This window comes from Exophiala viscosa (assembly GCF_022695815.1).
Source record: "Exophiala viscosa unplaced genomic scaffold EDD37scaffold_15, whole genome shotgun sequence".
NCBI classification, from domain to species: Eukaryota; Fungi; Ascomycota; class Eurotiomycetes; order Chaetothyriales; family Herpotrichiellaceae; genus Exophiala; species Exophiala viscosa.
The window spans coordinates 475,744-501,806 of NW_026944367.1; the positions used below are offsets into that span (position 1 = coordinate 475,744).

General features: G+C 51.3%; 13 protein-coding genes across 13 annotated transcripts; 7 read left to right on the forward strand and 6 right to left on the reverse strand.

The window, feature by feature from the left end:
• Positions 1-258: 258 nt before the first annotated feature.
• EDD37DRAFT_570605 (dihydrolipoyllysine-residue succinyltransferase, E2 component) lies at positions 259-1,905 on the reverse strand (the record flags this gene model as incomplete). The annotated part of the gene is made up of 5 exons (XM_062814290.1): positions 259-297; positions 347-424; positions 472-654; positions 705-1,097; positions 1,147-1,905. 5 exons carry the CDS (start codon positions 1,903-1,905, stop codon positions 259-261), a joined length of 1,452 nt encoding a protein of 483 aa, XP_062665807.1.
• A 273-nt stretch (positions 1,906-2,178) lies between these two features.
• On the forward strand, positions 2,179-3,415 carry EDD37DRAFT_642564 (NADH dehydrogenase 1 beta subcomplex 9). The gene is made up of 4 exons (XM_062817371.1): positions 2,179-2,483; positions 2,540-2,672; positions 2,733-2,811; positions 2,877-3,415. The coding sequence occupies exons 1-4, from the start codon at positions 2,449-2,451 to the stop codon at positions 2,948-2,950; spliced, it is 321 nt and encodes a 106-aa protein (XP_062665808.1). The 5' UTR covers positions 2,179-2,448; the 3' UTR covers positions 2,951-3,415.
• EDD37DRAFT_642571 (putative histone H2A) lies at positions 3,342-4,422 on the reverse strand. The gene is made up of 3 exons (XM_062817372.1): positions 4,125-4,422; positions 3,744-4,036; positions 3,342-3,690 (listed from the first exon to the last, which is right to left on the reverse strand). Exons 1-3 carry the CDS (start codon positions 4,175-4,177, stop codon positions 3,635-3,637), a joined length of 402 nt encoding a protein of 133 aa, XP_062665809.1. The 5' UTR covers positions 4,178-4,422; the 3' UTR covers positions 3,342-3,634.
• A 267-nt stretch (positions 4,423-4,689) lies between these two features.
• On the forward strand, positions 4,690-5,835 carry EDD37DRAFT_642572 (histone H2B). Its single transcript, XM_062817373.1, has 3 exons — positions 4,690-5,072; positions 5,151-5,222; positions 5,278-5,835. Exons 1-3 carry the CDS (start codon positions 4,898-4,900, stop codon positions 5,454-5,456), a joined length of 426 nt encoding a protein of 141 aa, XP_062665810.1. The 5' UTR covers positions 4,690-4,897; the 3' UTR covers positions 5,457-5,835.
• Positions 5,836-8,202, reverse strand: EDD37DRAFT_642574 (autophagy-like protein 4). The gene has a single exon (XM_062817374.1). It carries the CDS (start codon positions 7,724-7,726, stop codon positions 6,248-6,250), a length of 1,479 nt encoding a protein of 492 aa, XP_062665811.1. The 5' UTR covers positions 7,727-8,202; the 3' UTR covers positions 5,836-6,247.
• EDD37DRAFT_642575 (uncharacterized protein) lies at positions 8,203-11,222 on the forward strand. The gene is made up of 2 exons (XM_062817375.1): positions 8,203-8,537; positions 8,590-11,222. The coding sequence occupies exons 1-2, from the start codon at positions 8,438-8,440 to the stop codon at positions 10,905-10,907; spliced, it is 2,418 nt and encodes an 805-aa protein (XP_062665812.1). The 5' UTR covers positions 8,203-8,437; the 3' UTR covers positions 10,908-11,222.
• Positions 11,223-13,701: 2,479 nt separating this feature from the next.
• On the forward strand, positions 13,702-15,411 carry EDD37DRAFT_200251 (uncharacterized protein). The gene is made up of 4 exons (XM_062810161.1): positions 13,702-13,810; positions 13,859-13,994; positions 14,290-15,338; positions 15,390-15,411. The coding sequence occupies exons 2-3, from the start codon at positions 13,938-13,940 to the stop codon at positions 15,046-15,048; spliced, it is 816 nt and encodes a 271-aa protein (XP_062665813.1). The 5' UTR covers positions 13,702-13,810; positions 13,859-13,937; the 3' UTR covers positions 15,049-15,338; positions 15,390-15,411.
• A 536-nt stretch (positions 15,412-15,947) lies between these two features.
• Positions 15,948-18,019, forward strand: EDD37DRAFT_613628 (fungal-specific transcription factor domain-containing protein; the record flags this gene model as incomplete). The annotated part of the gene is made up of 2 exons (XM_062815471.1): positions 15,948-17,745; positions 17,799-18,019. The coding sequence occupies 2 exons, from the start codon at positions 15,948-15,950 to the stop codon at positions 18,017-18,019; spliced, it is 2,019 nt and encodes a 672-aa protein (XP_062665814.1).
• Positions 18,020-18,387: 368 nt separating this feature from the next.
• EDD37DRAFT_613629 (putative 4-carboxymuconolactone decarboxylase) lies at positions 18,388-18,865 on the forward strand (the record flags this gene model as incomplete). The annotated part of the gene is made up of 2 exons (XM_062815472.1): positions 18,388-18,583; positions 18,624-18,865. 2 exons carry the CDS (start codon positions 18,388-18,390, stop codon positions 18,863-18,865), a joined length of 438 nt encoding a protein of 145 aa, XP_062665815.1.
• Positions 18,866-18,881: 16 nt separating this feature from the next.
• EDD37DRAFT_200206 (beta-lactamase-like protein) lies at positions 18,882-20,168 on the reverse strand. The gene has a single exon (XM_062810160.1). The coding sequence runs from the start codon at positions 19,999-20,001 to the stop codon at positions 19,009-19,011; it is 993 nt and encodes a 330-aa protein (XP_062665816.1). The 5' UTR covers positions 20,002-20,168; the 3' UTR covers positions 18,882-19,008.
• Positions 20,169-20,419: 251 nt separating this feature from the next.
• Positions 20,420-21,795, forward strand: EDD37DRAFT_642592 (NAD binding domain of 6-phosphogluconate dehydrogenase-domain-containing protein). The gene is made up of 2 exons (XM_062817376.1): positions 20,420-20,847; positions 20,903-21,795. Exons 1-2 carry the CDS (start codon positions 20,623-20,625, stop codon positions 21,662-21,664), a joined length of 987 nt encoding a protein of 328 aa, XP_062665817.1. The 5' UTR covers positions 20,420-20,622; the 3' UTR covers positions 21,665-21,795.
• A 2-nt stretch (positions 21,796-21,797) lies between these two features.
• Positions 21,798-22,848, reverse strand: EDD37DRAFT_669744 (Malate/L-lactate dehydrogenase; the record flags this gene model as incomplete). Its single annotated transcript, XM_062819346.1, has 1 exon — positions 21,798-22,848. The coding sequence occupies one exon, from the start codon at positions 22,846-22,848 to the stop codon at positions 21,814-21,816; it is 1,035 nt and encodes a 344-aa protein (XP_062665818.1). The 3' UTR covers positions 21,798-21,813.
• Positions 22,849-23,322: 474 nt separating this feature from the next.
• EDD37DRAFT_675370 (major facilitator superfamily domain-containing protein) lies at positions 23,323-25,281 on the reverse strand (the record flags this gene model as incomplete). The annotated part of the gene is made up of 4 exons (XM_062819537.1): positions 23,323-23,686; positions 23,736-24,446; positions 24,504-24,941; positions 25,006-25,281. 4 exons carry the CDS (start codon positions 25,279-25,281, stop codon positions 23,570-23,572), a joined length of 1,542 nt encoding a protein of 513 aa, XP_062665819.1. The 3' UTR covers positions 23,323-23,569.
• Positions 25,282-26,063: the final 782 nt, after the last annotated feature.

Below are 26,063 nucleotides of genomic sequence, written 5' to 3' on the forward strand. Positions count from 1 at the left end.
AGGCCACCTTGACAGACGGTGGTATGGCCATTCACTGGGAGGTCGAATACGAGATGTGATAAAGCAAGCTTGAACAAGAAACAGAAGAAAGGCAACAGTCTCAGTCCGGAAGGCACCTTGTCCATGCTTTGATCGCGCTGTGGAAACACAGCCGACTCACTGTCCAAATCGCCATTCAGGAACACAAACACGCTTCTGCTATTTTGAAATCTTTGTACAAGTATGCTTTGCGGATTACTGCATCAGAACCAGAGGCGTTTATGCAAGCAGCATCTTTCTCGGATCTTCTATGTATTCCTGCAACGCTTGTCAGTGCTGTACCGGAGTGGAATTTTCAAGGGCTTACCTTGATCTTCACCAGGAATGTGACAGCTTCCCTACCGTCCAATAGACGATGGTCGTACGTGAGGGCGAGGTACATCATCTTCGCGATTTAGCATTGGAACTTGTTTCATGCGGGGACGAACTTACCGGTCTGATTTCGATCTTGCCATCGACCACGACAGGTCTTTCCTTGGTAGCGTGCAGGCCGAGCACTGCGGTTTGAGGTAGGTTGATGATCGGGGTTCCCATCATTGATCCGAAGACACCACCGTTGCTGATGGTGAATGTGCCGCCGGCCATATCTTCGATGGACAACTTCCCGTCTCGAGCCTGTTATTCGGTCAGTGTGCGATACAGCAAGTCTCATACGAGTCACATACCTTCTTGCCTAGCTCTGCAATGGCCTTTTCGATTTCGATCATGTTCATGCTCTCGGCATTACGGACAACAGGTGTTACAAGACCCTTGGGCGTTGCGACTGCAACACTGATATCGACAAAGTCTCTGTAGACGATGGTGTCACCGCCTCCGGGACCTTCGATTGATGCGTTGACGGTGGGAATATCCTTCATTGCAAGGACAGCAGCTTTGCTGAAGGCACTCATGAAGCCGAGTTTGACTCCGGTACTTTTCAGGATCTCGTCCTTGTATCGCTTGCGGAATTCCATGATATTGGACATGTCGACTTCGTTGAAGGTTGTCAGCGATGCTGCAGTGTTCTGAGACTGCTTCAGACGTTCTGCAATCCTTAGACGCATGCGGTTCATTTTCACCTATCGATCAGTCAGCTTTTTGCTTGAGAAAAGGCGGAAGATCGCGTACTCTATTCTCGTTCCTAGTACCCTTTCCGAAAGGCGAGTCGATTCCTTTCGGTTCTTCTTGGGCAGGTTTCTTGTCCTTCTTGTCCTCTTTGGGAGAAGCAGGCTTCTTCTCTTCTTTAGGTGGCGCCGGCTTCTCCTCCTTCTTCGGTGCTGGCTCTTCCTTCTTTGGTTCCTCCTTAGGTTCCTCCTTAGGTTCCTCCTTAGGCTTCTTCTCCTTGGGTTCCTCTGGCTGTGAACTTGTAGGCTGGTCTTCAGAAGCTGGCTCTTTGGGTTCTTGGCTGGCCTCTTTGGAACCTCCGCCGCCGCCCTCACCAGGCTCGATCTTTGCGATTTCCTGTCCGACCGTGACAGTGTCGCCTTCACTGACCAATAGCTCTGTGATCTTGCCAGCTTCTGGCGCATTCACTGAAACGTCGATCTTGTCTGTCTCGATTGAAGCGATCTCTTCGTCCTGCTCAACGTAGTCGCCCACTTGTTTGGTGAAGCTGCTGAGCGTGCCTTCCGAGATAGACTCAGCCATCTGAGGCACTTTGACAACGGTCTCTGCATACTGGACGGGAGAAGTGCTGAATTGCTGGTATCGCGAAAGGGAAGCATAGGAGGAGCCGGCGGCAGTATGTGAGCTGATGAGGCATGACTGCCGAGGTGAGGGTTTCGACCTCAGGGCACTGTAGCAGCGTACTCGAAGGGTAGAGCTGTATCTAGGAGATGCAATGGCAGAGCTCAGAGCTGGCGTTCGCCGAAGCCGAAGAGAAGCCATGTTGCGCAAGTATTGTTACCGGCTGCGTCAGAAGGGAAACAAGACGATCGATGCTCCAAAGAGCGAGCTTGCTTATTGTACCAGCATACGACGCGGGAACCCGCAAGCTTTTAACAGCAAGAAAAGAGATTGAAGGCCTCACAAACGCCTTCTCAATGCTGGGGCTTATGGATCGTGAAAGTCGAGAAAATGAGAGTCCTCGATCCCCAACTTGGAAAGCTTCTGGGGAGCTGTGACTGGCCTGGGCATACGACAGAATTGAAAGTCGCGCAGCGAAACGCAGCCGTTCCATGCCCGGAAGCGAAAAGGGCTTCCGCCAACCTGGAGAGCTTCCGATGCCAAGCCCAAAGCAAATGAACCTATTGCCTTAGCACTTCCAATCGACGTGCTGCCATTACGCAGAGAACAGCTATTGCTCGACAGACCACAACACCTTCCGACGTAGAGAGCAGACGAGTGCAGTTTGACTGGCGGGTACCCGGTCTCTGCATTGAGGAGGTTCTCGTCTACAAGTGCGCCTCGGTGCGCCTTTGTCCTCCAGCCATGTCGACCATCTCTCCTCACGTCAAGACCGTCCGGTAATGCTATCCCTAGGCAGTTGCTGCTCAGAACCAGGACTGATACTTTGATATAGGTCTCTTTACCGACGCTCATTGAGGCTAGCTCTTGACTGGGCCGTGCAGCGAAGTCTCTGGCGTGGACAAGCAGTCTACATCCGTTCCCTCTTCGATGCCAACAGAAGCGTAACCGACCCAAGACACCAAAGAGTACGATGATCGCTATACGGACCTGTATAACCAGAATGAGATCTGACATGTTGATGCTAGGTACTATTCACGGAGACGGAGAAATTATTAGCAAAATGGAAGCACCCTGATCCATATAGACCACCAACGGCTCCAGGAGGTTCGTACAGCTTTCACAAGATATTGAGGGCCACATCTCTTAACAAGTCTGACTCTACTTCTCAGGTTCCAAATTCGAGAGAAACCTCCCGGCGCCAGATCTGCCACCACCATCCAGAGAGTTTGTAAAGAGGTTATGAGGATCCATGCGCATATCGAAGTTTAGCATTGTACATATTGTCATTAGTGGATCAGGCCTTTTGATGCAGACCCTGAGGCAATGGAAAGGCCTTACTTGATCACCCTGTGATCTGGTTCTTTGCGCAGAGCTCTTCCCAGAGCGTTGCCTTCTGTCAGCTTTGACGTTTCTGGACTTGCTGCCTGAACAATCCGTCAATTCGAATCCTCAATGTCCAGGTTCTTGTACTGTTTGGAAAGGACTGATCTTGCCGCGCAACGCTCGCACTAGTGGAACTACATTACGGCCGCTGACACGCGCTTCCGCAATGTTTTGACCTGATTACGCGATGCTTCACCTAAACTGGGAGAAAGACTCAGGAGTCTTGCAAGCACAATAGGAAACGAACAAAATGTTTGGTGATGATTTGCCATTGTCTGTGGATCATGAATTTGCTCTTCATCAACACAGCTTTCGTTGCAAAGCTCATTGACTCGCCTTGCCAGCACATTTCTCATGCCCCTTTCGCATTCCTATCCATGTTCATGATGATGATAGGCATGCATGGGCATAATGTACAACCATAACCGTGAAAGCAAATTCTGAAAAGGCCAATTGACCCGGCCAGCCCAACCCCAGAACCCCGTGTGATCACATTGTCATGAAACTCCCATGTAAACCAAGCCAGAAACCAGAAAAGACATGTTTATATCTCTTGGCTACCTGCGGCCTTGCCCTTGGCGGTCTTCTTTGGCAGGAGGTCTGAAGTGCAACGTTAGTGACTGTCTTGTGATGAAAGATGATGTGAAACGTACTCTGGTGAATGTTGGGCAGGACACCACCTTGGGCGATTGTGACGTGACCCAACAGCTTGTTCAACTCCTCATCGTTGCGGATGGCGAGCTGGAGATGACGGGGGATGATACGGGTCTTCTTGTTGTCACGAGCGGCGTTGCCAGCCAACTCGAGGATTTCAGCAGCCAGGTATTCCAAGACAGCAGCGAGGTAGACGGGAGCACCGGCACCGACACGCTGAGCGTAGTTGCCCTTTCTCAAGAGACGGTGGACACGACCGACAGGGAAAGCGAGACCGGCCTTCGAGGATCGGCTGCAGTAGAGGTTAGTATTTGGATGGAAGACGCGTCGCATAGCCAATGCGATCACATGAGATGGGTCGCAAATGATGGAAGACTTACGATTGAGCGTTCTTGGAGCCAGAGGCCTTGCCGCCAGATTTGCCGCCAGTCATTTTGAATGAGGTTTGTGAGTTTGGTTTTTGAAAAAGTGGAAGTGTTGTGTGAGATGAAGTCTCAATGGACGTGAGAGATGAATGCGATGGAAAGCTGGGTTGACGATGGATGAAAAAAGGAGAAAAGGGAAAGCGTTGATGAGGGTGGGAAGCAAAGCAGTTATAAAGGATAAGGGCAGGCGGCGATGCGGGCAGTGGGCAAGCAAAGTCGCGCCTCCAGATCAACCTCCGGGAGAGAATCAAAGGGGAGGGAGTGACGACGGAAGCATGAGTTTGGATCAACAAGAAGCTGTCGCGGCCAATGAGAAGGCAGGGAGGGGAATGATCAAAAACGACTTTTCCAAGGCGTTTTACAATACTGCGCTAAATTACAGACTGTGACCATATCTTTCCGCCAAGATCTTTGATCCTGCACTCTGACTGGTTCAAAAGTGATCAAAAACGACGACTAGACAATACACACATTAATCGCGCAATCTCGTTACCCAGGATCAACCCGTGCGCGCTGTCTTCCCTCCTTCGCACTTCGCATCAACCCGCCTTCTCCTCCTGCACTTGCGCCTGGTATAAGAGTCGCCATCATCCGCACTTCGCGACTTCCACTTCTTTTCCTTCTCCATCCATCCCACATCTGTCTACTTGCATCACGCTCGTACATCTTCATCAATCCAATTCATCTCTTCAAACCACACTCACCTTTTTTCCAATCCAAAATCAGAAATGGCTCCCAAAGCTGCTGAGAAGAAGCCCACCACTGGAGGCAAGGCCCCAGCTGGCAAGGCGCCTGCCGCCGAGAAGAAGGAGGCTGGCAAGAAGACCGCAGCGGCACCATCAGGTGACAAGAAGAAGCGTGGAAAGACGCGAAAGGAAACCTACTCTTCATACATCTACAAGGGTGAGTTTGAACCTCATTGACGCGTTTGCAACTCAAGCGCATCTCACTTCGAATTTCATTACTGACGCGTCATCGCAGTCCTCAAGCAGGTTCACCCAGACACCGGTATCTCCAACCGTGCTATGTCCATCTTGAACTCATTCGTCAACGGTAAGTCGCATGCGCCAATCGATCTCTCTCCCCCAAATACTAATTTGCTTTTCAGACATCTTCGAGCGTGTCGCCACTGAGGCTTCCAAGCTTGCTGCCTACAACAAGAAGTCCACCATCTCATCCCGAGAAATCCAAACCTCCGTCAGACTCATCCTGCCTGGTGAGCTGGCCAAGCACGCCGTCTCTGAGGGCACAAAGGCCGTCACCAAGTACTCTTCCCAGAGCAAATAGATGGTTTCATAAGTTGCATGAGGATGCTTGGGTCTTGGGTTTTGCGTGTTTCTTTACTGCAATGGGGTTGTGGCACAATGGAACAACGGTGTTGAACGGGTTTTTGCAACACTTCACGATGCTTCATGGGAATCAGAATCGGGGATCAATGATGATGAGCTGTGTCAGGCTTTGAAATTGCTTGCTCATCAAGATCAAATCATGCTTTACGGGCTTTGTTGGCTTTTCATCATGGACATGGTGAACCAAATCACTGTACAATTACTACCAAGAGCCAGAGCATGAAATATCAAGATTTCAGCTTGGGAATCCAAACTGAGATTGAGGTACAGAAAACAAAATTCAAAGCATGAAATGAATCTTCCTTTTGCATTGAACACATCCTAGAGTGTCTTCCGTATTGGAATTCGAAGGTGAGTTCAGCAATGTTTGGTACGCGCTCTGACCCACGGACGCGCTAGACAAGGCATGTACTGTAAACACGCGATGAGACTGTCATGGGCGTGGCTGGGACAGCAAGCACAGGCAACCACGACAACGGTATCAGTGTATGCTAGAGCCGGTACGTTTTGACAACAGCATCAGGGCGTGCAGCAGCTACGGATAGTCTGGATTATGACTTGAATCTGGCTTGGTTTGTGATCTGATACGAGTGGACACTGCGAACCAGTACGGATGTTTCATGTTATCATGGTATAAGAGCAGCGGTATCAAACCCCGATGCAATCCACCCAAAACGCCATACCGCCATACCGCCATACCGCCATTCATCATAAGAAATCATTATAATCTCAAGCCACCTCCAACGGGACATCCTTGTTATGTTCCACCCGCACCGGTTCATCTTCACCTTGACTCGTGCCCTTGTTTTCGGCCTGCTCTTCCGTGCCTGTGACTGTAACAGCATCATTGTCTTCATCCTCATCGTCAAATGTCTCAACTTCGTCGACAGCCTCCTTGCGTTCCTTCGTCTCTCCAGGAATGGGCGGTTCCTTGTCAAAGACACTGACGATTGCCTTGCCCTTAACCTCCTTAAGTCTGCGCTTCCAGTCCTTCCAATCTGCCTCGTCCTTGATCAAAAATCCGATGAGCATGCTTGGGTCCATCTCGCTGATGCGCAAACCCCTCAGACGGCGCGTATGGCAAGTAGTGATCTCCTCCTCCGTGTAATCCGAAGCATTATCGTGATGGGGTAGAGCAGGTCGCGTCTCGTGTGGGTCGAGGTAGAAGAACTGGTCGCCTTGACAGCCAACGAAGTAGTGCGAAGAAGAGGGCCGGCCACCTGCTATTCCAATTGATTGCGGGTACGTGAGTGCGCTCTTTAAGGCTTCATGATAGACTGGCGTAATCCTGTCAAGGCCCAGTCTGATTCCCAGCAGTATCAGCGTTGGTTTGAGTGTAGGATCCGTAGGGTTCGTTGCAGCGATCGACCGAAACCGATCTTCGTAGACTTCCGATGCGGAGGGCGTAACGTAGACACGAAGTCCTGCGGCAGCACATTCTGCGGAGAGCTCCTTGATGCATGATGCGGTCGCTGAAGGACCAAACCATTGGCCTGGATGTTTTCCACAGGCGGATGCACCATGTTGGACAAATCGGTGGATGGAGAAGGGTGCGTCAGGCGAGTCGGAGAACAGGGAGAGAATTGAAGCCTCGCTTTTGGTGGTTTCAGAAAGAGTGTCTGTGGTGATGTGATGAGGCCGCCTCCAATCGCGCCCTAGCTGGAGCATGACCAGGGCGTTCGCAAGAAGAGATTGTCCAGATCTGATCATACAACCCCAGCCAGTATCACTGCTGAAGCCTTCTCGCTCGGTCAGATTACGAAGCCGGACAGAGAATGACAGGCCGACACTCGAAGAGGGATCTTGTGAACGTGCTATTGGAGTGAAGTTGGAGCGGTAAGTCATCCATATCCGCGACTCGAAGTCGTCTAAGAATGGGTGTGGCCAGCCCCCATCGGACGGGTCATTCGACAACGAAGGCAAGTTATCTCCTGTAACATGCTGAGCATCATCGAAACTGCCGGTGTTTTGAGGTGGTTGGGATTGAGTGTCTGCTGTAGTAGATGCAGTTGTGTCCGATGGATCGTGGGAGTCTGTGGACGATTCAACTTCAACCACATCGTCATGGTCTGTTGTAGTTACCGGCTTAGGCGGTGTAGGCTTATATTCTTTCCCCAGGAGCCATATTGACGTCCCAGACATGTCATCATATTTCGGGGGAGGGTCGTAGAAATAGCGCACGAAGCGCTTGTAGTCAACCCCATTCATGACGCCCTGGATAGGGAGGGTTTGAATGCTGGAGGAGAGGGCATTCAGCAACCCAAGGGCTGTGAGAGGCCGGTATGGATTTCGGCTGTCGGACTCGTCTACACGATGGGTGTTCTGCTTATCCTCTTTACTTGGCCAGTCTTGTCGGATGCGATAAGAATGGCGGAGGTCTTGAGATTGTGGATTGTGACGAGTTGTATACAGAGCACGGATGGCTTCCAGGGCGTTGAAGTGCGAGGGGGGGGCAAGATGGAGGATCGGTCGGGAAGGACGGTGTGTTGCCGCGATTCGCTGGTAACCCTATACAACGTATGCCGTCGGTGTGCTGTTGATCAATATCGTCTGGAATAAAGATGGAGGTTGAGTGCTATGTTTGCCGCAGTCGCAGGCATCAGGTCCGGTGGTCAGCCTTGCAGGGGGGTGTTGCCAATGATGCGTTCGAGGCTGCCAGATGCGGCGAAATGACTGGTGCGGGATCGTCATTGATTCACGCGCAGAAAGTGCTTCTGAGTTTCAACCCGACACACTCATCTCATAACGTGAATTCAATGTCTTAACAGTGGCAACAACATCTTCAAACCACACAGCTCAAATTGCTGTATAAGGTATCTGTTCGCCAATATTGGTTCAATCAGTTGTCCTTCCTCATTATACTACGTCAGAGTCGTCAATTGCGAGTTCTAACAGGTACTGGACACATTAACCCCCACCATGGGGGCGCGAGAACGCGCTCGAGCCCGAGGAAAGAAAGGCAATGGAGCACAGAAAAGCCCAAAGTGGTCTCAGAGACAGTCTAGTGCTTCTCTCAAAGGTATTGCAGATTGCACACACGGCAGATGGACCAGCAAATTGACCTCTTCTAGTCCCTGACCTTGATCCGCGCCTTCGACATCGAGCACTCTTACAAGACTGGCAAGACTTCTCGGACTCAGGCTCTCCCCATGGTCGCAACGGCATGTTCAGTATGAGCCAAGAAGCCAGGAACACTGAGCGCCACGCATCGGGTTGGGGTACGACCAGGTTAAGAGATCAAACCGTGGCTTTTGTCAGTGCCGGCAGTTTGGTTCGGGATGAGCTTGATGATGAGGAGAAACAAGATGATACCGAGCAAGAAAGAGGCGACCTACCTTCCGAAGATCCTCGGCCGGAACAGTTAAAAGCCAGGGTCGACGACCACGTTGAGGAACAACCACAGCATACGGACGAGCAAGATGGCAACACGGAGGCTGCCAGTGCTCAGACCCCCAGTCCTGCACCTGCACCTGCACCTACAGCTGCTCTACCTCCAAAAGACACGCAACCCAGAAGAGTCTCCGTATCATCGGACTCTTCGGGAGAAGAAATATTGTTTGCTGGTCGACAGAATGCTGGTCAGAGTCGTGCTCGCACAATCAAAGGTCCACCGAGAAACCTGTCACCTCCCGCCCAGGAGCCTCTGGATGATAGTGCTGACTTCCAGACCACCGAACAATCCGATGCTGCTCCACAGAACGACGTTACGTCTCCGTCACGCAAGTTCAAGCCTATATCATTACGAAGCAAGAAAATGGATCGGCGAGGAAAGCTACGACTACGATCGACAAACAAGAGAGATGAGGAAGAAGCGATTATGAATGATTACATCGCCAACCTTGCGATGAACGATGACAGTGAGGAGGACGACGACGAGGACGAAGGCGGAAAGCCGGCTGGCAAGAGAAATGAGCACTTCAGGTTCTTCGACGGCACTGCTGAAGCCAACGTGAAGGTCCAGATACAACGCTTGTCTGCCCAACAACCTAAGTCTCCAAAACCTGACCAGGCCATTGACTGGGATTCGGCGGACTTGGAAGACTTTGATGATTTGAGCACCACTGATGAGGAAATGGGTGAGATCAGCCAGGTTTTACGACACCGAGTCCGTGAGAGTGGCGCACAGTACCTTGTGACTGCAGAAGGACAGGAAGTTGGCGAGGCCCGATGGGTGTTGAAGGCCAACTTGCAGTCAGACTCTGCCGTTGAGGAAATTCGAATATTCGAAGAGATCCAAGCCTTCGATATCCAGGAGACGAGCGAGGACAGTGACAACGAGTCTGGAAGCGACGAAGCTCTTGATGACTTGGTCGAGGATATTGAATCGGAGGATGATGAAAATGCTCGTATCTTGGCTCATGCCTCCCGCATGACCGATGAGCAGATTGCACGTGCGCTAGCCAAGCAGGAAGAGCTAGGCATGGGTGGTGATGAGTTGCTCTTGTTTGACGGCGACGTTGGCAATGGGGATGACGACATTGTCGTGGATGAGTTCACTGCTGGTGATGAGTTCATCCCTTTCTCCACGAAGAGCCACCTCTCAAGTCGTGGCAAGTCGAAGCGCAACCGACGTCTACGGGATAGTTTCCCACCTGCTGAGGCATTTGCCGATGCTCTCGAACAAGATCCCTACGGCGCATTTGACATTATGGATTTCGACCGACCCAGTCTCAAGCCCAAGAAGCGGGGAAGGAAATCGGATCCGCTGAATTGGGGATTGGACGACGAGGAACTTGCAGAGCATCTTCACAGCACCTGGAGCAAGGACAGGGAAAAGAAAGCTGCCAGGAAGCAGGACAAGCAGGAGGCCCGAGAGGCTGCAATGCTTGACTCGTCGGAGCGAAGTCACCCAGCTGCAATCAAGGCCGAGATCAGACAGTTCTTGGTGCAGGAGCTCGAGGTGCTCAGGTTGGCGCCAATGGAGTCGGTTCTACGGGCCTCGGTCCACCGTCTCGCAAAGGCTCTGAAATTGAAGTCGCACTCCGAGGGCAAGGAGGGAAAAGGGATTGGACGGTTCCCTGTGTTGACCAAGGGTCCTCATACTCCACATTATACTGTGGACACGGTGTGGGAGATCGATGCCTTGATGAACACAAAGAAGTTCTTCCCCAAACAGGCTGGTGGTGCCTACCGCGGTGCCAACGCTCCTCGAACTCAAGGTGCTGTAAGAGCACGCAAGGGGGGTGGTGGCACGATGTCTGGTGCGACTTACATGAATGGTGAGGTTGTTGGTGCGTCGGCTCCAGAACTTGGCTCTAATAACAAGGGTCGGCTGTTGCTGGAAAAGATGGGCTGGACCAGTGGCATGGGTATCGGCGCCGTTGGCAACAAAGGTGGCCTCGAGGCTATCAAGCATGTTGTCAAGACCACCAGGGCCGGCTTGGGTTAGTTGTGATTGTGTCAGTGGCCCAGTTGGCATCCTAAGTGGTGGACTACTGTGCCTGCATCCGACGGCATTCGAGATGTGTGATGTATCTCTGGCTTCGTAGACATGTCACTGGTCATCCATGTGCTGGAATCATAGATTAGAAATGCTTTATGCACAACCGTGTGCGTCCCATCGATGTATGCTTTGGCATACCCTTGCCTTGGTCGTTGATTTACTTGTTGTTGGTCACATTATAATTCAGGCACGTGCTCGTGTGGCTTGTAAGGATTACCATTGAAATAGTAAACTGCTGTCTTGCAATCTAGACATCAATGCTTCGGTCGCAGGCAGTTCCATGGTTGTGTTGCAGTGATGGTGGTTGGGACTTGGTGGTTGTCAGCCACTTGCCAAGTCCGAATAAATATATTCAAGTCTGATGTCAATTCAACCTCACTTTCACTGACACAACCTAGGACCAGCCATGTGCACACCCAGTCATGAGCACAACCAGCGGTACTGACCACGGGAGACCAAGAGGTCGGAGTCTGAATACAGCATGGTGAACATGACAATTGCTTCCAGGCATCACAGGACTGTCTGGCCGCAGCACTCGCGTCGACACAATGACTCCCAGGCAACCCCACCATCACCACCCTTCAACACCCACTGCATCCATCTACCATCGGCGGCCCTACTGGGCTGACACCCAATGCACAATGCCGATTGTACTACATGGCCGCACTACAACAGCTTGATACCAGGTATGAAAGTCTTGAGATCGCGAAGCTTGTACCCTCCACCGTCCACGACGACATCAAACTAGGTAACAAGTGACCGTACAGGCAACAATGACAAGGATGTGGGAGAGCCCTTCTTCCAAGGGCTTGAATATTACAGGTGCAGACCTGGCGCAGGTATTGACCGAGACCGTCCGGAGACGCCACGACATCAACTTGAATCTGCCGCATACCTACTCAGATCATCGCAACCTCGCAGGAATCACGAAGCTATCGAATTTCGACAGTACAAGGACCGCATAACTGCTCATCAGCCACTCTACGATCCACTTATTCGGCAGAATATTGCTGGTAGATCCTGTAAAGACGCCGACCTGGACTGGTATTGCTGCCGTGCTTGAATTTGCCAGTCTGGAAGTGCATGCGAAGCTGTCATCCCAGGATACTCGCTGCCGCAAGTACGGAGGAGAGGCATTCTTGCCAGTTCCTGCAGGCCAAATTGGACCGAGGAATTTGTTTCGAGCGTACTGGAGACAAACGACGTCCTGCCACGGGCTGGCTGGCTCGCAAATAACCTAGAACACACTGGACAATGAACAGTGTGGGAGGTAGGTACGCTCCCAGCAGTATCAATCTCACAACTGGCCCCTGTACGCTGTGGGCAATCAAGCGCCAAATTGAAGATGGTGTCTGGAATGGACCATACTGTTGAGCGACGCTGCATACGCCATTACCCCCATCTAGAGCGCAGGATATGCCACTGAAGATACATTTCAATTCACGCATGTCATGCAGCACACGATACACAAAGGACTGCATGAGGTCGTTGGTGCACATCAATGGTTGGGACACGAATAGACCGCGAATGGATCACATTCATATCGAGAAGCCGCCTCATGCTGGTGTTTCTATGGTTTACCAGAACGAAGATGCAGCAGAGGTACATGGTAGATGTGTCGATAATGGAGCCGGAGTGGACTTGTCAGATGTTACCACTCGTCAGGGCAGGAAACCAGGCAAAGGCCAAGGACAATTTCTGGAATTCAGGACTGGACTTACCTCGTCGAGTACACATCAATGACGCTTGAAATTTCCATGGTCCACTGTCCGTCCGGGATTATCCTTATGGACGAGGCACTATTCAAGCCAAGCTCAGCACAGTCCACGCCCAACGTCAGCGTGGTCCAGACCCGAATCCATCGCAAAACCAGGAACGAACAAGACATATACGGCAAAGCAGACAAGTCACTTGCCAACGACACCAGCAAAACGCTTCATGAGTATGTACTCCTTCAAATGGTAAGGACATCGAAATTCCTGAACAACGATGCCATCCGACAAGTATATCTCCGAAACCATGCTCGTGAATATTCTATCGCCTAATCAACCCACGGACCACGTGGGTGGAGATAGGCACGCACAAGGGACAAGGCTGGCCACTGGGGCGCACAAGGGACCTACGATCCGCAAGGGTGGCCCCTACAAAGATTGGTCGACCAAGCTAGCGGGATCTCGAATTCGCAAATCTGACTTCGGAAGGCCTGCCGCCACCGTTTCATAGCCACGGTCTACCCGCCTGGACATTTTCCGAGGAACAAATCACAAAATCGCCCTTGTTGGATTTGAAACTCAACCACTTCTAATCTCCCTATTATCAACACTATGCGGGAAGATTGATCGATATGATCGCAGATGACATGCCTTGTCAAGGTCTCTTCCATGTCGACAACATTATGGTGCGACACTCCGGTGGCCACCTGACAGACTCATTCGATCGCTTAGATCTAAACGACATCATCACTCCATGTGGCAGCCATGAAAACACAGACAGTACTTTGGCGCAAGATCCTTTCAATCAAAGAAGACTGCGAGGGAGAAAGACACCATGAAAATGACGTCGAGGTATTGAGATATATAAAGTCCGGCTCAACGCTGTTCGAATGGTGAACCGAGCTTTTCAAATCTCATAGCCGCATTCATTCGTTCATCCACGCGTCGATCGAGGTTCAGTCATTCGTTTCACTTCATTACTTCGGCTCATTCCCTCCTGCTCTTCCAGGACCTCAGTGTGCTGAAAGCTCTCAGAGTTCAAAATGTACAAGTTGCTACAAGTGTTGCTCTCCGGCACCGTGGCTTTGGCCTACCTTTCGTCAGGCGTCACGGCTGCCCAAGATGCATACGCACAGTGTAGGCAACAGTCAACAAGTCATGTCTCTTCTTGCTGACATTGAACAGGCGGAGGAATCGGCTGGACCGGCGATATGACTTGTGTTGTAGGCTGGACCTGTGTCATTCAGAATTCATACTACTCCCAATGCGTGCCGTCCAGCACCACGGCAGACGGCACAACTGCTCAAGCAGGATACGCACAGTGTGGGCAACAGTCTACAATTACTCTATCTGCTTTCTGACACTCAACAGGTGGAGGGACCGGCTGGACTGGCGGCACGACTTGTGCTGAAGGCTGGACCTGTGTCGTTCAAAACCCGTACTACTCTCAATGCCTGCAACCCAGCAGTAGTAGTTCGAGCGCAACGACTCTGCAGCCTTCGACGTCGACCTTGGCCGTCAGGGCAGCCTCTTCCACCACAAAGACAACCTCGACTACCAAGACAACCTCGACCACAAAATCCACTTCCACCACAAAGTCCACTTCCACCACAAAGTCCACTTCCACCACAAAATCAACTTCCACCACAAAGTCATCTTCCACCACAAAAACGACTTCCACTACCAAAACGACTTCCAGCGTGAAGACAAGTTCCAGCGTCGTGGTTGCCGTCAAGGTAGCCTCGTCCAGCTCCAAGACTACTTCCACCACAAAGACCACTACTACTACGAAGTCAACTACCACCACGAAGTCGACTACCACCAGAAAATCGACTACCACCTCAAAATCAACCTCTACCACGAAGACATCCTCTAGCACAAAGACGTCTTCCACTAGCGCAGCGTCCACCGGAGTCACCTACAAGGCATCTTTCACCTACTATGGCGCCGGTGATGGGAACGGTTCTCCCAACTGCAATACCGACACCGCCGCCTGTGGCTTTTATACCTACCCAGGCTACAGTGCAGCAGTGAGCCAAAACTTGTATGGTGCTGCACCTGGTGCCGGAGCTGGCCCAGCTTGCGGTACATGCTGGAAGCTGGTTGGCGAGACCGATTCCTCTGGGAATGCGCTCAGTAACGCGGGCACGAGTATCGTCGTCATGGTGAACAACTTGTGTCCCGCCGATGGCAATTCATTGTGCGCCCAGGACGGCCTCTCCGGGACGAATGAGTATGGTGCGAATGTCAACTTCGATCTTTGTAGTGACAGCGGTGCTGAAGCGGCATTCTTTGATAACGATGGTGTTGGCCTTGCTGTTGGTACGGCCACAGAAGTTTCCTGCTCGAAATGGTCTGGTACCGTTATTTCTTGAGCTGTTATTGTGAGAAAGGATTATCAGGCGCCATAGGGCACAATTTTCGGCACTTTTCGCTCTTCGTTACTTGGCCGGTTGAGTCTCGAGTACTTGACCTGGCATTGCTTCTTGGGGAGGAAGGGCCATAACGAGATACACGGGCTCGGAACCTTTGATTTGGATGGTTTGTGGGAGATTTGATGATGAGCTCCAGCTTGCAATGAACAAGAAAATCTTATGCCGCACCTGATGCCCGGCTGCACCACCTTGCTGTTCCGATGGTCTCGCGTTTGCATTTCCCGTGGCAAGTAAGTAATTGTGTTCGCGCCCAGTAGTCAGAGCTTCCGTGACCAGTGCAGGCAGAGATGGTTCGACAGGGGAAATCTAAGTCGCTATTGGTGCGGTACAAGCAGTAATGTCTAGGCTGCTCTTTGTCCGCAATGACATTTCACTAAGGGCCAGCCCCGGGAACCCCTCACCAACTAACAGCCGTGGGCTTGGTCCCATAAACCCCATCTTGAAGCCCTAGCCTCACGAGCCTTGGTGGTGAGGGGTTGTGGCCGGTAGTGGACATTCAGATCATCTGCAGGCCACCTCTTTCAACCTCCAGGTCTTTCGCATCTTGAGCAAGGGCCCAGTAAAGCAGGCGTGGCCCAGAAGTTGCAATACGTGAGGACATCCACACTTGTGCAATGGGAGAAGAATCTGTCTCGGGCCGTCCCAACCCGCTCGCGAAAGCATGTCTGTCCTGTCGCAATCGCAAAAGTCGTTGTGATGCAGTCCGGCCAAGCTGTTCCGCCTGCAAAATACAGAACAAAGAATGTGTCTATGGTTTGGCGAGGGCGCAGAGAAGGTGAGCGTGGCTGTTGAATCCATACCTACTCATTGACCTACGGTGGGAATACTGATTCACCTTAATGCCATTCAGGCCAACACTTGCGCGGATCCATGAGCTCCAGATTCAAGCATCTGCGCAGGATGCATTTATTGCGAAGCTGAAGTTAGCATCTGGAATCGAACGAGAAAGGCTCCTAAGCTCGACCTCCATCATCGAAGGGCGTGTCAAGCTCCCTGAACCAAGTCCATCTCAAAGCGGTGAACCGTTACAGCTCTCCTCATCTTTGGAGTCCAATCCTCCACGCACAACACTGTCTGGCGCAGATTCAGGCGCGAACGAGACAACAGAGCGTACGCATGATTTAGAGGGTCTTGATGACTCTTCGGGCGATGACCTCGACATCGGTCCGTTTCTATCAATGGATGAAGCCGGAAAACCAAGCAGCTTTGGGCCGTCCTCGGCCTTGCACTATTACCCTGCCAATGGCTCCAGCTCTTCACACTCAACGCGGTCATTAGCCAGAGATCATATCAGAAATGCGCTGATCGCGGAAGCGGCCTTACAGCGTCAAAATGAACGCCAGCTTGCACTGTGTCCCAACATACATGGTGTACCCACCGAGCTCGCCCTGCATTTGCTCGAATTGCACTGGAGCCGTCAGCACCATACCCTGCTCTTGACATATCGTCCCGCAATCACCCGGGATCTGTTGCAAGGTGGACCGAACTGTTCGAGATTTCTACTCTATGCGCTGTGCGCGTGTGCAAGTAAATTCTCGTCCAGAATAGAGATAAGAGATGACCCGGGCGACGTCTCAACTGCGGGCCGTGCATTCTTTCGTCGTTGCGATGAGCTACTGGCGGAGGATACACTCCTCATACATCCAACGGTACCTACAGTCATTGGTCTCCTCTTGCTTGGCTCCAGTTACAATGCAAAGGGCGAGACTTCGAAAGGCTGGCTGTATACCGGCTATGCCTTGCGCATGATCTACGACCTTGGCCTCCACCTTGATCCGAAAGAGACCGTCGACTCACCAGAGCAAGTCGAAATCAGGAGGAGGGTCTTTTGGGGTGCTTTCGTATCCGACAAACTGCAAAGCTTATACCTAGGACGCCCGGCTGCAATCAACCTACGCGACTCTCACGTATCGCGAGATTTCTTGGACACCCTCGAAGAGCAGGAGCTGCATGTACCGTATATCGATCCTAAATACCCAAATCCACCAAATCCTCAATTTGCCACTCCGACTCCTGCGTACTCTGTCTCAACTTTCCAGCAACTATGTTTACTATCAAGAATCATGGCCAAAATCATCAATACATTTTATGTCGTTGGTGCGTCACCACGCAACGGTCAAGCAAGGCTGCAAATCGTTGACAAGGCTCTGCAAGCGTGGCGAACTCAACTGCCACCGAAGCTGGAATTCGAATCTCAACAGATAGGGTCGACACTGGCATCCTATCCACCACCCAATCTCATGAATGTGCATGCGTTATACCATTCTCTCGTGGTCCTCCTTCACAGGCCTTTCGTCTCAGACGGACATTTACGCTCCACCGCTACACCAGCTCTGTCCTGGGGACGGTGTACATGCGCAGCACGAAGTATAACAAACATCGCCATGGCATGGAAAGATGCATATTCATTGCGGGGAGCGCCATATCTACTGAGTTATGCCATCTATGTCGCTTGCACCATTCACGTCAGGAATTCGGCAGCCGAAGCGACCGGAAGTCAATCGAAAGAACATACAGGACTTCTTGCGGCAAGCTTAACATGCCTTGAGCAGCTTTGCCTGGCGAATCCTGGCGTGTCAAAGCCAATGAACATTATTAGGAGATTGATGGAGGCCAGCAAAGTTCAGTTAGAGACTGGTGAGTACAGCCCATAATAGTGGTCACTACTCATAGTTGCTGACCCGGAGCAGATACAACACTCTTCCCGAATTATTCTCCCGCCTCTTTTGATTTCGATACAATCTACAGCATGTTTCCGGACAGGAGTGCGACGAACTGGAACCCAAACAACCGGGATGTCGCCTTCGACTCGAGTATGCCACATGACCCACTATTTGGCTTGATGGATGAGTCTTTACTGTCGTTTCCCGAAGTGTCGGAGACAATCTTCCACGACTCTGCAGGATTTTGAGAACATGACGGACAACCCTGATACTATACCTTGAATGTTGGATGTCCACGCTTGGACTAGTAAACCCTGCAAGCCACACAAAGTTGCTGTCGTCGGTTGTGGGCGCGGAGAGTAAATCTCCGTAACCCCAGGACTCGCCATTTCGCCCCATCACGCTGACAAGCCGTTGGCTGTGCATCTGCCAGCGCTACACAGTTCGGCAACGATTGCTCGAGGCTAGCTCCCTGAGTATTGAAGCTTAAAGTTACGGGTGAGTTGCAATGATCACACGCAAAGTCTGCAACAACCAGCAAAAGATTTCTTGACCTGGTTCGACCTCTTCACACCTACAGTCAAACAACTACCATCCAACGTGTATACTCGTGGTCATGTCGGGCGAGAATTCTTTGTACGACAAGGGCAAAGAAGTCCGCATTGCCGTACTGGGCGAGGCACACGTCAAAAGATCACTTGCAGCACGACAAAGCGAATTCGCCAAACCTCTTCAGGACTTCACCACCGAGTATTGCTGGGGAAAGGTCTGGTCTCGTCCCGAACTCGACCGGAGATCCAGGAGTCTTGTCAGTAAGTGCTCCATTTCCTTGATCGAGCAAATGTGCCAGAGCTGATATCCATCCATATCTTGGCTTCATGATCGCCCTCCATAGCTGGCATGAATTGGGCATCCATACAAAAGGAGCACTGCGCAATGGCGTTACCGAGGTCGAGATTCGCGAGGTCATCATGCAATCCATGGTTTACTGTGGGGTTCCTGCTGGTGTGCAGGCTCTAAAAGTTGCGGAAACCGCCATCAACGAGATGATAGAGAGCGGAGACCATCAACGACAGCTGAAAGAAAAGGTGTAGTGTCCCAAAACAAGAGGTAGCGAAAGTGAAAAGTACACAACAAAGCTAGACCTTTCTCCAACGACCTCGAGCAAGCTCTTTACTGTTGCCATTACCCAGTATGCTTGCCTGGCTGGACGAGTGGAAGTCATTGATATACTGCCTCAGTACATGTAATTTGGAAAAAACCGATGCTGATTTCCACTGCACCACTTCCAGTCATGCGCCACAACCCACTCAACTGCTTCACCATTAGTCTCGATCAATTTCTGCACATTCTTTATCGTTGCTCTGGCCTTGGACAGTTCAGCATGAGAACTCTTCAACGTCCCGTGACCATTGTCATATTCAAGGATGCCCTTTTCGCCAGTCAGGATTCGTCTGTCGTGGCAGCAGTCACCTCCCAGATAAACCCACTTGTCGGCTGCAACACGGAGCAAAGCATTTACGTGACCGTGGATGTGACCAGGTGCATCAACAATCCACAAACTGCCGTCCCCAAAGAAGTCGACAGCATGAGGTAAGACTGATAGCGGTTGCCATTGATGGTCACTCTGGGCCGCCGCTGCCATATGCTTCCTGTCCGAGTCTGGTACTGGCGGTAATTCGACAACCTGGTGCTCAGGTAACGAGCCCCGCTCGATGCGTTCCAATGGATAACATGGTGCGCCGTTCTCTAAAATGTACAGGGTTCCAGATCCTACGATGAACTTTGCCTCTGGATAATCTGACGGAAGCCCAATATGATCCCAGTGGATATGGCTCAAGATGACATAGTCGATGTCCTTTGATGGGTCCAAGCCCCCGTTGAGTAGGCTCGATTTCACATCTGCCGTCGAATATACTGGTTGGCGTGTGGTTATGTGATGCTGGGTAGCCGGTTGCTTGTACTTGGTAAGATCCCGTTTGATGCCGAGATCAAAGACCAGTCGGGTGGGTGTGGAAGCATCTTGTCTTGGATGCTCGATCAGGAAGCACATTGACGGGACAGTTGTCGCTTTGTCTGGATCAGGGTCGGTCACAAAATTTCTCTCGGGCAGTGTCAGGAAGCCTCCATTGAGAGCCGAGACTCTCACATACACCTGGTCCTTAGCAGGATGTGGTAATGGAGAGGTGCTGCCAAGGTGGCTCTGGCCTGCCGATTGAGCCTGCGACATGGCTGGGAAGTGCCAAGGTTGGCCTTGTTGAGCTGCGTGTATCTCTGGATGCCGAATTACCAGTATCGTTGTGCCCTCGGCTGACAGCACTTGAGTCGAAGTTCACTTCATGATAGTTGTTAGCAAGATGACGTGAACGTAAGACATGCTATGCTGGCTGTCCTTCATGTCACGTCCGGTTTTTGCCTGGAACAGGTATGGAGACATCCACTCGCGGGAGGGGACAAGACTGATGACATGCCCAGCAGGGGCCCTGGTCTCGTTGCGTGATCCTGGGGCATAATCTTTTCCCCACGGGAAAATTGGCCGGAGCTTTCCTCTCCGGAGTCCATCTGTCCCAAAGCGGAGCAACATGTGAACGTTGCAGGTCTGGTAGGTGGGTGGGTCGATCGATTGACAGACCCTAACCCAATTGCCTGTGCTACCAACGATGTTCGATCTGCCTGACCCATTGACTGTGGTTTTAATTCTACAACGCTTGAACTCTGCCTGGCGCTGGTATTTGCTCAAGTCTCAAGACTTGATATACCAGTGCACCCCTGGTACTTCAGCCAAAACAGTCGGTATCAGCAAGATCGAAGCAAACAGTACCCACATAGCAACCACTGAACAAGACACAAGATGGGTTCTTTCGCCGAACCTCAGTTGCCAAGTCATATTGGCTTTATCGGTTTAGGCAACATGGGTTTTCCGATGTTCTCGAACCTTTCCAGCAAGATTCCAGCAACCTCGACAGTACATTTCTATGATGTCGTCCCAGAGTCCATCCAAAGAGGTCTGAAAGAATCTGGGGCGGTTGCGCAGCTCGATCCGTGTAGCAGCGCTCGAGAGGTGGCTGAAAAGAGTGTATGTGTCTATCCCTCATACTTCTAGGATTCTCAATCTCATATGCTTGTCACAGGAGATGCTTGTGTCCATGGTCCCTGAGGGCAAGCACGTTAGTGCAGTCTACCTTGATCCCAAGGACGGCGTTTTGGGTGCTACAGACCTAAGCGGTAAGATTCTCATCGACAGCAGCACCATCGACACTGCAACGTCGCTCCAAGTGGGCGAGGAGACTGCAAAGCGGCACCCCCGGGCACATTTCTTCGATGCTCCAGTATCTGGTGGCACGGCGGGCGCGAAGAAGGGGTCGATCACCTTCATGATTGGTTGTGCTGAGTCCGATCCTCATCTTCCCATCCTTAAGCTGCTCCTTTCACTTATGGGTCACAATATCTACACTTGCGGGGGACCCTCTCTTGGATTGACCGCCAAATTTTGCAACAACTATCTCAGCTCCTCGATAACACTGCTCAATGCGGAAATGTTCAATTTCGCCATCAAGTCCGGTATGGACCCAAGAATATTGCAAGATATTCTCAAAACCACCACTGGCTGCAATCGTAACGCCCAGTGGGCCAACCCTGTGCCTGGGCTAAGCCCAGATGCTCCGTCCTCGAAGAACTATGCTCCTGGTTTCAAGATTGAATATGTCAAGAAAGACATTGGCCTAGCGATCGCTGCATGCGAACGAGTTGGTGCCAAATTGGCACTCGGACCTACAACTTGGAATACATATGTTGAGGCTGGTCAGGATGATCGTTGTGCTGGTAAGGACTCCAAAGTAATCTATCGCTGGATTGGAGGAGACGAAGAGTGGAAGGAGAAATTTGCGGGATAATTTGTAGACTGTCGAGCATGAGATAGGCTGTAAGAAACCATGGATCGCTTACTCCTTTCTGCTCCTTGCCTGGCACAAACAAATGTCCAGATGCATACTCTTCACATCCACTTGCAATAGGTCACCGGTAGTTATTCGCCAATTTACTTTCATTTTCTATCTATCAATTTTTGCAGACCGTCAACCACAGACTTTTCCACTTGCACAATCCCGCCCTGTCTGGTACGTTCGCGAATCTCCCAACTACGATCAAAAGGCATTCTGATCGGGCCGTTGCCCTTCAAGGGCTGACTCGATCTGATGGTGTCGGAATATGTATCGACTTCTTTCTTGAAATCTTCAATCGGCCTAAACATCTCGGGGTCTATGGCAATAACGAGAAGTCCCCAGCCGTCCAAATGTCCCGTATGAGCGGGCGCGCCAGCTAGAGCACCGAGTAACTGGATGGCCACCGCCAGACCGCTGCCCTTGTGTCCACCCCAGACTGCCATGGCGCCCTCCATGCCTTTGACAGGATCTTGGGTAAGCTCGCCATCTTTGTCGTAGGCAGTTCCTTCCGGCAGTTGCTCGTCCATCAATTGTGCTAGCTTGATTTGCGCGTGTATGATCTTGGATGTGCCGATGTCCCAGATGATAGGCTGCGCTCTACCCGAAGGGAACGCTATACACATGGGATTTGTGCCGAAGCGAGGTGTGAAGCTGCCTTCGGGTGCGACCCATGGTCCAGCGCTGGCGGCGATAATAACAGCTAGATCGTCCCTCGTGCACATTTCGGCATAGTAGGACAGCATACCAGCAAAGAATGTGTCGCTTACCCCGACGATTCCTATACCACCGACTTTGGCCTTGTCGATCGCTATCTGGGTGGCCCGATAAGCTGCCAAATACCCTATGGCTCCTTTGGCGTTGAGCTGTGCTGATCCAGGGCGGTCACGAGTGACGATCATGTCATCGCTGCCCACTAGATTGTCCATGACACGATCAGCAACGGTAAGAACTCGAGCCAGTCCTGTAGGACCATAGCCTCGCAGCTGAGCGTCCATGACATGTGAGCATATTGTATTGGCATCCGTATCGTTGTATCCCACAGCCAACAAGGCAGACGTTGCCAGATGGGTGGCATCCGTGATCGACAGTTCGACTAAGTCTTCTCGAGCCATTTTCCAGCTGGATCCCGTCGCCATGATTGTGAAGATTGGAGACTTCCTTGAAAAAGAGAGGAGAACCTCTCGAGGCTGAAAGTATGAGATGGCTGAGAATTAAAAGAGCACGATAAGGCTCTGCTGAACGAATCAGGGTGATACTATGGTACTAAGCTTACTGTAGGTACTGTAACCTATCCTTCTACAGTCCAGACACACGTTTTGAGATTAAAGTGCACCGCTAAAACGAGGAAAATACAGTACCTGTCAGCCTTCGTGCAACGTGGGCGGCTTCGGCTTGCAAGCTTCTCCGCAAACCACACAACGGAGGTCAAAGTCCCGGGGCTCTTGATGGGGTGCGGGGAAGGTTCCCCGGGTCATTGGGCTTTCATCAGACTTGGTCGGTGCTTTCACATGGTGTCGATGAAATCAAAGTCGTCTGAGGCTTGACTACTGCTAGAGGTACCTGGGATTTGGCCTTCCCTGACGATGATACTAGTGCTAACGCACCACCAAGGCAATCAACAAACCAACAAAAAATGGTTCACTGATTCGTTTGCTGCTCTACGAAGTGCACGATCCCAATTTTAATATGTGCAGCAATCGGTGCTGCAGAGCAGCATTCTTTGCGATCCCCGAGAGCCTGACTACTGTCCTCGAAGCCGTCCAACTTCGGCCTTTTACATCAAAGTCTTATAGTACTCATTGACGGTTCCTCGTGTCCTGCAGGCTAGTGCCTGGGATACCCTGAGTGCCACCATGACTAATATGTATACCGGAAGCCCACTTGCCCCTGAATGACGATCTCGCCCCGATCCGCTCGCTTGTTCTGGACGTAGAAAATGAAGAAATTCTTCGCCACCAAGACCAGGTATAGCATCTGATTCAAAGTTAGTGATCTCAACCTTTACATCGAGAGGTCGGATTACCTGAAAGCTGATGCAAATCCACAGACCAGTACGGTAGTTGGGTGCATCAGTGGAGACAAAGACGTTTCCAGATATAATGCCCCCAAAAGCTCCACCCATAACTTGCAAGGACATTGTTAAGGCTCTGCGATTCTGGCCGACCTGATTGTTGTGACTGTATGCCCATTGTGTCGGGATATTGGCAATAATGCCCATCACGCCTAGGAAGACGCCGGCATATCGAGCGTGGACCTCCTCGACAAACCCGACCATTGAAACCCCGATGATGTATAGTATCGCATTAAAGCACATCACAGGCCCTCGAATCTCGAAGTGGTCTGCCACGAAGGCACACGTAACAATCCAAACAGCTCCGACAGCATAAGGAGGGAACGTGAGCAGTTGAGCCTTGCCCGTGGAGTAACCGAACCCGTCCTTCAGGATGACAGGCAAGAAATACGAGAAAGCGTAAAGAGCTGTGTTGTTGAGTGTAAGGTACAAAGTGAATTCCCAGACTTTCCAATCTCTGAGATGCTTCAGGGCGATCTTGAATGACATTGCATCCTCGACCGCGTCACCACGATCGCGCTCAACCCGGGCAAGCACGATTGCAGCTTCTTCAGGGGTCAAGAAACCTGGCAGCCCGAGGGAGTTCTTGACCGTTGCTTTCTCTGGGAAGTCAATGACCACGAAGAAGCTGACAATGCCGACGACTGTGCTGATGACACCTTCCTGTGTCTGTCAATAACACTGCTTCGACAGGTAGAGTCAGGGAAGGTAGACACGAACAATGATGAAGATCCAACTCCAGCCATTCAGACCCGAATCCCCGGCCATCCGCTCAATGCCGTAGGCGAGCAGTCCGGACAAACCACTGCAGACATTGCCAATGATATAAAATGCAGCAATGCGCTTCTGTATTTCGTATCGAACATACCAGTTGTAAAGCAGGAACATGGCAGCAGGTACAAGTCCTCCTTCCAAAAATCCAAGAAGAGCTCGACACAACGCAAGCATTCCCCAGGATTTGGTGAAGCCTTGAGAGAACGTGACAATTCCCCAGAGGGTCGCAACAGAGCCGATCCATAGGGCAGGGCCAATTTTCCGGACCAGAAACGTGGCAGGTACGTCGATTAGGCAATAACCCACAAAGAAAATCATGGCCAACACGTTGTATCTATTTCCAATGCTGGTTTTTAGGTCCTTGCTTAGGCCGGCGATGTTGGCCTGCATGATGATCAGAATCTCTCTGAGGCAGAAGTGATTCGCTCCACAGATTGGGGCAACTCACGTTTCCTAAATTTGACCTGTCGATGAATGCCCACATGTACAAGACCGACAGCATGGGCACAAGGCGAAGGTCAACCTTGCGAATGACTTTGCGAACGACTGCCGGATCCTCTTCGCGATGAGACTCCAAGACTGCCTGGATAGGGATATGGTATTTTTCCTCAAGCTCTTTTGCATCATGCTGCAATTGCTGCCGAATTATATCTTCTTGCTGGCCGTGTGTATGCGTATCTTCGACATGGTCGAGGGAGGTCGTCTTTGAATTAGCAGTAGCCATCATGTTAGGCTATATAGTGTGGTAAGTTGACCCAACAAAGACGATTGAGCTGCGCTGAGAGACAGCTACAACTTTGGGATGACGACAATCGCTGAGTTCTGATCGCAGGATATGCTGGGTGGCCACAAGTAGAGATAGGAACTTCACGACACGAATTACATGGATTATACCAACACTGTACTGTTATACGAACTCGTGATGCATGCAGGCCGGCTCGGAGGTTGATGTCGCTCCCAAGCCACCTCTTCCTGCACCATCCCGTTCAAGGGATTCTCGACCCAACCAGTCAGCATTCAAACGCTGGCAACACGGCTTCATCCGACACCAGAAACATGGACTTCCAAAGGGTTTTACCCCGCGTCTGCACTCTGGCCTCGTGGCGAACCCCCGGGAATTCGTCAGCCTTCAGTCACCCCGCAAACACTGGTCGCTAGTTCCAGAAGCGGTCGAACATTCTCCGACATTATCAACACTTCCCAGTCCATGGGCTGCACATCCGGAGGTCGACACTCCGGCCTGAAGCACAGTACTAGCACCATTGTGACGGGCATGATATTGTCGTTGTGAACTTGAAGTGTTCGCAAGCAGAAGAATCTGTCATGTCAGGTGGAGTCGATTGTAGAGCCGTTAAGATTCTGCACCCAAATTCTCATGTCTCCAAAGCGCAGCGCAATTGAACCTCGTCCATCTCCTTCTGGTCCATGTTCTCGTTGCTGACGCTGTCTTTGCTTCTCCGCAGGGTCGCTGTTTCGCGTCTCGACCGGCTAGCCGCTGAGAGAGAT